The following is an 11,743-nucleotide window of genomic DNA, read 5'->3' as shown; positions in this document are numbered from 1 at the left end:
ACTCCGCCTCCACCCGTTCGGACTCCCTCCCCTCCACCCTTGCCCCTGGTGTGGATCGTTTCGCAACTGCTCGCCTGTTGCCCCGTGCCCGACTGTTTTTCCCTTTCCCTGCTCCTTCTTGAGTACTTTGCCCCCTACATTTGGGGAGAGGGGCTAGAAAGGGGACAGGCGAAGCGTCCAGGAAAGAAGGAAGCGAGGCCCACAGGCGGAGGAGGATCGACGGACTGTGGGGAGCAGACCCCACACCACCCTTTCTGGTCATCTCCCCTCCCGCCCCGCCCCTGCGCACACTCCCTCGCGGGTGAGCTACTTTGGGACGAGGAAAGTGAGGGCGGCTCTGGGTGACAGCGCCGCGGGGCCAGTCCCAGGGAAGACGCGCGTCTGCTCGCCTCTCGCCAGTCGCGCTCCCAGCCAGGGCACAGCCCGGACCGAGGATGGCATCGACCACCACCTGCACCAGGTTCACCGACGAGTATCAGCTTTTCGAGGAGCTCGGAAAGTAAGCGCCTTTGCCCGGCATCGCACGTCCCCTTTCCAGCAGAGGGAGGGTCGCTTTGCCCCCGACCCATTCACCTCTGGTGTGGGCAGGGGAGTTCTGGAGACCGGAGGAGAGGGAGGAGGGCCCCTTATTTGTCTCTCTGGGAAAGGTGCTTTTAGTAAGGAAAGGGAACAGGGGAGGGTAAGAGCCCCCTACTCCGACTGTGGCCCGCTGCCACAATCCTTAGCCCACCTTTTCCCGCTCCCCACCCTCTTGCAGGGAGAGACTTAGTGAATTTACGGTCTCTGCAGTTGTAGCTGTCATCCCCAGAAGTGTGCGTGCGTGTGTGTGTGTGCGCGCGCGTGTATGTGTTTGGAGAGGAAGCAAGAACCCATGTAAAATGCAACATATATCACGTTTTCTGTAAATAGAGATGCCTCCTGGTTAGCCCGCTTGTCCGCAGTCTGACCCACGTACGAATGAGCGCTCACTGCCACAGACAGTGCCATATTTATTGATGCCGAAAGTTCAACTTGGCTTGATGTAGAGTCTGTTTCGCATCCAGTACATCTGTCCAGGAAAAGGGCCACCCAACAGAACCCAACCCTCTGCCCTATATTCGCTATTATTCTTTGCGCTAGATTACTCGCTCACCATCATTCTTCCTAGGATTTATGTGTGCATCTTTGCATTCTCTGGGAGGATTTATTTATACAGGCAGCGGAAAAGCCCTTTGGAGACTGGGAGAGCGCTTCCCAAGGGTAGCCTAGCGTTGTATAAACGACCTCCTACGCTTAACTGGCAAGAACTACTTGGAAATGTTAAGGAAGAGGACAGAATACCTACTGAGGATCTGTGCAAAGGAACCTAGGGGCAGAGTCATGAATGTTGATTTATGTAGCATCAAACCCAAATCCAATTTCTCCATCGCTAGTTTCCACTTTTTTGAAAGGGGTGCATTCAGAGGCATTGTTGGATTATATGGTTGAATTGAAGGAAATAAATATTTTTAAATGTCGTCAAAACCACCTTTTTATATTGTCTGCTGTTAAAACATGGAGAATATGTCGGAAGAGCAGCTTAATTCAACCCTCTCCCCTCCCCCAGCCTAAAACAGGACATGGAGAAATCACCATATCAGAATTTGTTAAAGCACATCAGTGTGCTCAAGATTTATATTTTAATGAAAATAATCGCCATATTTACTTACTTGGAGTCACATTAATTTTTTTTCCCCACTAAAATAAATAGGCAGCAGATTTTTGCTGCTCGTCCTCAGCTCAGTGCTTTGCAAGGTTTTCTCAGAGCATTTGGTGCTGTGAGTGTGAATTGCAAAATGTTTTCAAATTTCATGTGCAAACAAGAGCGGTCATAATTGGCAGTTCCTTTCATTTTGTTGATTAGTAATGTGTGCTTCCAGCTAAATAAAATTGATTTTATTCTTTAACATTAAGAAGGTGTGGGTTTCCAGGAAGAATTGTTCATTTTCTGAATATTGCTGTGTTACATTGATATTTAATAGTCCACCCAAATCAGTTAAAAATGTTCAAGTTTTGTAAATTTTTAATAGAATGCTAGGTCCAATTATATTGATAACCTGCTAATTATTGGTTTCCAGGGGGGCATTCTCAGTGGTCAGAAGATGTATGAAAATCCCTACCGGACAAGAGTATGCTGCCAAAATTATCAACACCAAAAAGCTTTCTGCTAGGGGTGGGTATTTTCATCCATATATATATGTTGATTTTTTTATTTGTCATGCTAATTGTTGATTTTCTTATAAGAGAATATGTCATGTAATTATAATTGAATTTTAGATGTAGGTATCATATTACATATTGACATTATTCTTTCCTGAATGCCTCTTGGTCTGTACAGTTTGAAAATAAATGACCAAATATAATTGTTGTTATTTAATAAATCACTAAAATTCTGTGTTATGAGCAGTAACATAAGTAACTATTTTGTAAAGCAAATAAATGTCAATAAGTTCATTTTACTTTTAACTGTACTGTAAAAGAAGTTTTAGAGGATCCTGGAATGGAAAAATATGTCTTACAACTGTCATGATTCCTGTTTGCTTTTGAGAGGAAAAATAGGTCATAGCTCAGGTGAATCATATATTTCAATTGTAGTTACACTTGAACTTAATTCATCAAGTTATATTTAACAGTAATGGCTTCAGGAGAAAAAATTATGATTGTTATATTCTAAGAAGTTCAGCTTGATTTTGATGTTCCTGTGTGTAGTTTAGATCTTTATGTGGTCTTCTGACTTAAGACTTCACATGGGATCATTTAATGTATTCTACACATGCAGTTTACAGTCACAGAGATAATTTAATAATCATAAAATAGCGGTTGACATAAGCAGAAAACTTGGAGGAATATCACTGCATTCTTTTTATTTTGTTGAACTCTTGCAAAAGTACTTATACTGAACTGTTAGGCATTCCAATTATTGTGGGCACGTGTATGAGGTATTTCCATGGGAATTTGTGGTTTGATGAAATAAAAATGAAATTAAAATGAACAAAATACTATAGTGTAAGCCCATTTCAGTGTCCTGGTTTATTTTAGGTAATGAGAGAAGAAATTCCATTAGTTTTCCAGTTTTCCTCATTTAACATGGCTTTTCAAAAGTACTTCTTACTGATGTCCTGGGATCATTGCCTTTATCCAGTGCTTTTTTTTTTTTAATTCATTGCAAATTCTACTTTTAACATGTACTTTAGATTTAAGTTGGCATTTCAGTTTATTCATTTGAATGGAATTTTGTTGTAATTTCCTTCATCTGATTTTAATATGCATCTGAGGCAGATCTATTGCTAAAGTAACCAGCATCATAGAATCTTGGTATGAAAACTAATGAGAAACATGTTGTGCTAATTATGTTCTCCCTTCCTTAGTCTCTACTCCATAGTAAGTTAACAATGAAAAAGAAGTTGCTAAACTATGAATACCATTTTAGAAAAAAAGAAGAAAAATGAGTAGATTTTGTTCAGTGATTACCTTATTTCTTTTGGTGTGTAGGATTATATCATTTTGACAAGTGTGGGGGGTCTCACTTCTTTTGGAGCCATTATGAAACCTATTCCAAATCTTTTGGTCACTTTAAATCTTTTCTCAAAACAACTTAGTCTAGTGCTGCACTTCTACTAATTTCCTTGATTAGAGTCATACCTCTTCATCCACACCACTTCATAATTCTACATCAGAATGACAAATACCCTTGTCCATGTTTACGTATGTTTTACTCTGTTCTGCCTCCAATCTATGGAAGATAAATCTTCCCTAGCCTGATTAGCCTGATGGAATTTCTTCTCCCTGCCACTTTGCCAGTGTCTCTCAACTGTTCTCAAACTGTGCTTCACAAAACCACTTGTACCCAAGTCTTCTTGCCCTTTCTGGATTTAATGACTCCGAGTATTTCACTACATGTTGAAAAAGTAGCTAGGGTGAAGAGTTAGAAGAAATTCTTGTTCTTCCTCTGCATTTTTTTTTCTGGTAACTTTGGGCAAGTTTTTTAATCTGCTTTATGTTAACCTGCCTAAAAACGAACAAGTGAAGAATGTCATTAGCACTGGACCCAAATGGTCGGGATTGAATTCTGATTCCTATCTATACCTACTAACCATGTGATCTTGGGCATTTTGCCCTCTTTTCTCTGAGCTTCAGTTGTTTTCTTTTTTTTAATCTGTAAATAGGGTAATAATAAAACTCTTCCTTATAGAGTTTTGCATGCAGCAAATGAATTACTACAGTGTAGAACAATAGTATCTGCCACGTTATATGTATTTGGTGAATATTAGCTGCTATTGTACTCTAATAAGATTGTTGTAATGATCAAATTAGATTATTTATGAAAGAATTGGAACATTATAATTATAGTGGTGGATTTGATTTAGCTGTGAGAGCCCAATTTGAATCTTGGCTCTGCCTGTTGCTTGGTATGTAACTTTGGTTCAATCACTTACCTTTTTCCATCTCTGGTTCTTTTTCAGTAAAATAGGAAAACATAATCATGGGATTTTTTTTTTTTTTTTGGTACCTGAGATTGAACTCAGGGACACTTGACCACGGAGCCACATCCCCAGCCCTATTTTGTATTTTTTTTTTATTTAGAGAAAGGATCTCAATGAGTTGCTTAGCACCTCTCTGTTGCTGAGGCTTCCTTTGAACTTGAGAACTTCCTGCCTCAGCCACCTGAGCTGCTGGGATTACAGGCATGCGCCACTGCACCCAGCTTCATGGGGTGTTTTGAGCATTCAGTGAATTCTGTGAGGATTACTTCTTCAATTGCACAGTGCTGTGTCATTTTTACCTATAATAATTCTGTAAAAATTGTAGTACTTTTTCTATAAAATGTTCAACAACTTTATTTGGGGTCATCACACAATTAGAGCTGGTTATAGAATATTGTACTTTGTAATGTATACAATCTAACCCCCCAGATTAAATTATAAAATTTTAAAGAAAAATATCATGCTTTCATTTTTTGAAAAAACATTCAAAACATGCAACTAGAGAACAAAGAAGAGACCAAGTACAAAGTGACTGAAATAAAATGTGGTTATTAAATGATCTGTAAAGGAGTTAAGTATTTAGTTTACCCCTAAGAACAAGCAGAGATTGAGCATAAGGAAATCTGTAAATTAATGTATTGGGACCACATGCTTTAAAATACATACTTTTTTCTAATCCTATTCCCTTCAGAGAATATATGATCCACAAAGAGTCCGCTGAAAAATTTTAAAAATTACAAATACATTCAAAGTCAATTGTAGAATGAAGTGTGAAAACAGTATGGCTATTTTTTCTAAGGTACTGATTTGAGAGAGGTACATTGGCAAGTTTTATGGAACATGGAATTTTTTTTTAATATTTATTTTTTTTAGTTTTTGGCGGACACAACATCTTCGTTTGTAGGGTGCTGAGGATCGAACCCAGGCCGCACGCATGCCAGGCAAGCACGCTACCGCTTGAGCCACATCCTCAGCCCAACATGGAATTTTTTTGTGCCATATTTTGTTTGCATTAGTTGAAATTCCATGCCTTTGTAAATTCAAACCTTAGTCCTATTTATTTTAAAGACCAGGCAGGTTTTCTATCTCAACTGATGTTCTTTAGATGTAACATTATAATTGAAAAAGAAAGGGCCATTTGTCAATAAATCTAAGCTATGAGAGAATTGAAAAATTTGGCTACATTCCTGCACAAATTTGCACATCCAACTTTGCTGTCACCCAGCATTTTTCTGCGCCTAGGTTTTAATGGATCTCTAGCAAACAGTTTCAGTTGCATTTCCTCTCAGCTGTTAGTCACACACACCATATTTGGGAGACTCAGTGTCTGTTGAAGAATTTCTTTCCTTTTGCATGGGCATGCACATGCATAGAACATCCATTATTAGTATTATTAAGCAAGTAGGTTAACTAGGCTTATGATTTTAACTTGGCCTCTTTTTTAAAAAAATAGTGTAGAAATATCTTAAACATCTGATATTTTATATGTAAACTCTGTCTTCTCAAAAGGTTTTTTTTTTGTTTTTTTTTTGCGGGGGCAGAGGAGAGCAGAGGGCACTGCTCTTAGTAAATGGTGAATAGCAATAGAATTTTCCCCATTTTTTCTCCATAAGAATTAGAAATTATATAATTTTGATTCCAGCAGTTTAAGTGAGTGCTTAACAAGTGCTAATTTGCTTTGCTGTTTTGATATTCTATTTGCACGTGTTCAGAGTGATAAGCTGTTTTCATATTCCATAAAGTCCATGGAGGATTGTGATTGCCATTTAGAATCCAGTAGATTGATTGGTTCTGATGACGGTTGTCTTTAGAAATATTCTATGTGACATTTTATTTAACTTCTATTTATTTTGCATTTTCAAGCTTCCCGATTGTAATAATAACTACTTGACATTAATCTTCCATTGTATTTCCCGATCCTCAGAAACCACTTATTACATAGTCTAATATGCCATAGGTTACTGGTTTTATAAAATATAATGAATTAAACATAAGCTTAAAATAATGTATGCTATTACAAATATATTTTATCTCTACCCCGTTGCTAAAGTTAAAAAGGAGTTTTATATTTCTATAAAACTTCATAATGCAGTTAAATCATTTCATTTTTTTCTTTTACTAGTCCTAATAATTTCTAAATTGGTGATAGTAGTAGAACATGATGAATCAGAACTATAAAACTACTTGACCATGTACACAAAATTAGTGTTGTACATGTGTGTATGTACATATCCCTAAGTAATATTTTTTGATTTTTTATATTTATTTTTTAGTTGTAAGTGGACACAGTGTCTTTATTTCATTTTTATGTGGTGCTGAGGATGGAACCCAGTGCCCTACTCACACTAGGCCAGCACTCTACCACTAAGCCACAACTCAAGCTTGGTTTTTTTTTTTTTTTGGTGTTTTAATAGGGATGTCAAAATCTAACTCAGGCTGCTTTTTTGTTTGTTTGTTTTTTGTTTTTTAATCCAGGCAATCAAGAACTTACTATACTTTCTCAACTTTGTGGTTACTTATCTTGAATTGGAAGTAAAATTGAGACTATATAGATGAATCAGTTTGTTCTGATTATACATTATTGATTTGGCAATTTGGAACTAATAGGAGAAATCAATATTTGAAGGTTTCTTGACTAGAATGTTTTCAGAAAAAGTTAAGTCTTTTATTTTCATACATGTCATAGAAGTGGCATGTTTAATTCTTATTTTGTTTCCTTTGGTTATGTTTAGTTATACTATGTTCTTACATAGGCCTTGATATTGGACATTTATTTTTTTCTTTTGGTGAATGAGAATATTGATATTCAAAACTGGTCTGAAGGTAAAAATAATAAGAATGTATACCCACGTTTCCAGGAAATAATAGAAATCCTTTCTTGATTCAAACATCGTTAAATAAGGTAAACTTAATGTCAGATTCCTAACTATGATATCAATAACTGATGTCCACCTTTGCCTGACTGGTGATATGAGAGCAGACCCTCTAAGAACTTTGATTGTTAGTACAGTTAGATTAGTGCTTTTCAGTTCCATTGACATACTGAATCAACTCAATGTAAAAATTAAAATTTAGTAGTATATCACCTTTTTGGGGTCTTTTAATGTTATAATCTTGAATTCTAGAAATCAAGTACTGGGATTTTCTTTGGCATTTAACTTATTTTGTTAACTAGATTTTAACTTATTTTTAAAAGTCTGAAATCCAAGGCTCATTCATAGTACCACTAGGGATGGGTTGATATATTTCTTTCTACGCTGTCTCTCCCCATTTATTAGGGTATGCTGTGTTATACAATGTTTTTATATGTTACTGGCAATTAATTGACGGTTATTTACCTACGGAAATATGTGAAAGATTTTTAATTACTCATTGTGTGTGTATGCATTAAAGATTTTAAGTTACAGTAATAGCACTTAGTATTAGCAATATCTTAACTGTAAAACATTTTTATAATGGTAACTTATAGTTCACATCACTTTATAGGTTATTAAGCATAGTCACATATTACTTATTTTATGTGTTTATTGAATAAATATTGAACTGTTACAATGGGAGAGTCTTAGGAAAATAAAGATTATACAAACAAACATGTGAGAAGACAAATTGAGTTGCAAGTATAGCATGAATAAAGTACTGTGAGTTTTCAGCGGAAAAGATTATTTCTGCCTAGGAAAAAAATTAAAACGGCTTTCATATGTACAGATTTAAAGAAATGTTAAAAGCCACAATAAAGGTAAGACTCAAGTGCTTCACCCTGCAACACAAAAAAGATTAAATTGTCAGGTGCAGTGGCGCCCACCTGTAATTCCAGTGACTTGGAATGCTGAGGCAGGAGTATCGTTAGTTTAAACCCAGCTTCAGCAACTTAATGAGGCCCTAAGCAACTCAGGAAGACCCTGTCTCTAATAATAATAATAATAATAATAATAATAATAATAATAAAAAATACACACACACACATATATATACATATGTATATATATCTCAGAGGGCTAGGGGCATGGCTTGGTGGTTAAGCAACCCTGGGTATGATCCCTGGTACAAAAATAAAAAAGGCTAAGTGAACAACTTGGAGAAATGGTTTAAAATGACTTATTGGATTATAAGGAAAATGACATTTTATTCATAATGGTAAAAATATTGCAATCATCAACATGCAATTTTTATAATATATTAATTAATTAACTAATTAATTAATTTTGCCGTGTAGGGGATCAAATCCAGGAACTTGCAGGTGGTAGGCAAGTGCTCTGCCACTGAGCCACACCCTAGCACCTTAGAATAAAATATTTTAAGTGAAGTAGGGCATTTCTTAAGATGAAAGAACTCCTTTGATTATAGTTAAGATGTACAGAGCAACATTTCTTAAGATGAAATCATAGACCTTCATCTGCTATAACCTCTTACTTCAGGACTGGGAAACTGGTAGGTTTCAAGAGGGAGAGGGATTTGTATGTTGTTTATAAATCTCTTAACTATCATAGTAATTATACACACTTACAGAACAATAACATCATTGATTTTTATTTATTTTTTAGTTACATGACTCATCTGGGACTACAGTCTCCTTAGAACTTAATTATCTTCCAAATCAATAATGCCACCATCATCAATAATAATTTAGAAAAATAGAAATGGTGATAGTCATTATATATAAAACGTGCCTTCTAAGTGACATCAGGTGTATATTTACAAGAGACTGTTTTAATTTATTTGCACATTGCATCCTCTCAGATTAAGAATATTACCTCAATTTTAAAAAGAGGAAACTGAGGCTCTTATACAAGGCCTCAAAATTAGTTAAGTAATAGCGTCTGAATTTCAATCCATTTTTTTTCCTAGCCACAAAGACTGCCCATTTCCATGATCACATCCCATAAATTATTATTATACAGAACTTAACCTTTATGTATTTACCTGTGTGTTCTTGACTGATCTCACTAGGCTACAGAGTCCTTCATAAAAAAAGACTATGTCTTGTACTCATACATTTCCATTGTAAGGAGAGAATTGAGAATTATTTCTTCTTCTTTTTTCTTTTCTTTTTTGTTTTGGTTTTGGGGATTGAACTCAGAGCACTCAAGACTAAGCCACATCCCCAACCCTATTTTATATTTTATTTAGAGACAGGGTCTCACTGAGTTGCTTAGCGCCTCGCTTTTGCTGAGACTTTGAACTTGCGATTCTCATGTCTCAGCCTGGAATTGAATATTACTTCTACAAAACACATGTAACATAAGATCAGATTGAGGCTTCAGACAGCCTCCACATGTATATTCTAGAAGGAAAATAATGAAATATTTTATCAAAATGGTAGAAAGATGATTGCAGAAGAGTTAAGTGTTTTGGTAAACTCACCTCATTCATGGATTAAAATTATCTTACTACACAATAAGTCTCTAATATTACTTTTCAATGATTTACTTGCCACTACTTCTGAAAAACTTGGCCCTTTAACCAAAGCCCAGAGAAACCTACTCAGAAAGCCATTCTGCTCCTTTCACTTATCCTGTTTAACTAGTGAACAGAATCAATTTTTTGTTGTTTCTTGAACAACAGTATTGAATACGTCAAATTCATACCAAAAATGTAACAACAGAAAGAAAAAACCCAAATTATCAGGTTCCATATATATTGGAAGAATAGCTCCTAGGTATCACAAGTAGTACAAAAGTACACAAATGAAATATTGTGATATAATATTCATGTATACTTATGTGTTCTGCCTAAGGTGCTCTACTTTTTTGATTGACAACATAGGGATTTTGAAACTTTTATTACATAAAATTTGATATATGTAATTATGTATACATTTAATTTTAAAATAATAAGCAACCAGTAAACATTAACTCAACTAGGATTTTTCCTCTTACTTTTGAAGCTGCCTGTGTGCTCCTTGCTGATTCCCATCCCTTATCTCCTTTTAAGAGTTAATCACCATCCCTGTTTTCATTTCTCCATACCCTGGAGTTTTAAAATTAATTGGCAGATCTTAGTTGATCAAAGGAAAGTCTGTGCACTCTTTATCTAGATAAACTTTGTTTTATTTTGTGTATAAACTCATGGAATAAAATGCATTACTTCTAATGTATTACTATATTATTTTGCCTTCTCCCTTAAGGTCAAGGGAAAGCATAAATTTGGGATTTTTTAAATAACAAGAAACTATTTTCTTCTGATGTCTTTTTGAAGACATTGCGTTAATGATGGGTATATATACATTGAAATAAACTAAAAATAACTTAAGTGAAACTAACTTGTTAAATGTAAATATCATAAGTAAAATCTTATCAAATTTTATCTTATAAAGAAGTTATGGAGAGTTGGGAGATGCGACATTATGCCATTAGTGTTTAAATTATAATCTATACTTTGATGAGGAAATGATATTTCTGTGATATCTGGAGTCAGTCTTCTGCTGACGTATATTCATTAGTAATACAGCTTCAAACTCTGCATGTCCCAGGTGGACTCACAGACTTTTTCTTTCTGTGAATGATGTCATATTTTTCCAGACTTTCAAGAAGGCACATTTGTTTTTTTTCCCCCCTCTTTGTTTTTTACCATTCATCCCATTCCTTTCCTGCTTCAACTTTTTAAAATAGTTTCCTAAACAGGATGACAGTTGTCACATTTTTATAGTTAAGTTTTAAGTTCACCTTTCAGCAGCACCCTGCTTGGCATCTTGATAAGTTCTAGGAACACAGAGGTGAAAGACAGTGATTCCATCTTCAAGTATTTCCTGGATTCTGTCTTCAAGTATTTAAGAGTGGAAGTCAGCCTGGCAAATACTGTAGAGCTTGTCAGGATTGTAATGGAGGTATGCCCCGGGCCTTCTGAGAGCATGTAGGTATGGGCTCAGGGAGATTGTATTACAGGGATTTCCTGGAAAGACTGATATATGAGGTTGTGTTGTAAATAAGTGAAGTGAGAAGGGAGCAGTGGTTGTCTAGGCAAAGTAGGCAGCATATTCAGAAGGGAGAAAGTTCCTGTTCTAGCTTCCCAATGGAATGTGAGTACACCTAGTAGTGTTATGGAGCCATCTATAACTTCCTCTCCTAGTCTTCCTATCTCCAGCCAGAAGTGATTTTTTTTTTTTTTATCCTTTACCTTCTAAATAACTCTTACAGTTTCTTATGGAGCTATCACATTTCTCCTTCTATGTTACAATTAATTATATATGTTGTAACTTTTAATTATATAAGATATATGTGGACATTCTCCCCCCCCCCCCCTTT

General features: G+C 35.7%; 1 protein-coding gene across 34 annotated transcripts in view; it reads left to right on the top strand.

The window, feature by feature from the left end:
• The window catches only part of Camk2d (calcium/calmodulin dependent protein kinase II delta), a 307,183-nt gene that overhangs the window by 278 nt on the left and 295,162 nt on the right, over positions 1–11,743 (top strand). For 27 of the 34 annotated variants that reach the window (XM_048813823.1, XM_048813817.1, XM_048813819.1 and 24 more), the window contains exons 1-2: positions 7–499; positions 2,097–2,191. In XM_048813823.1, coding sequence (XP_048669780.1) covers positions 435–499; positions 2,097–2,191 — 160 coding nt within the window. In that variant the 5' untranslated portion in view covers positions 7–434. Of the gene's footprint in view, positions 500–2,096; positions 2,192–11,743 lie in introns of all 34 variants that reach the window. The other 7 variants (XM_048813825.1, XM_015484659.2, XM_048813827.1 and 4 more) reach the window with 1 other exon arrangement.

Source organism: Marmota marmota, unplaced genomic scaffold, assembly GCF_001458135.2.
Source record: "Marmota marmota marmota unplaced genomic scaffold, marMar, whole genome shotgun sequence".
In the NCBI taxonomy this organism is placed as follows: Eukaryota; Metazoa; Chordata; class Mammalia; order Rodentia; family Sciuridae; genus Marmota; species Marmota marmota.
This window is presented reverse-complemented; position numbering and strand designations above follow the sequence as displayed.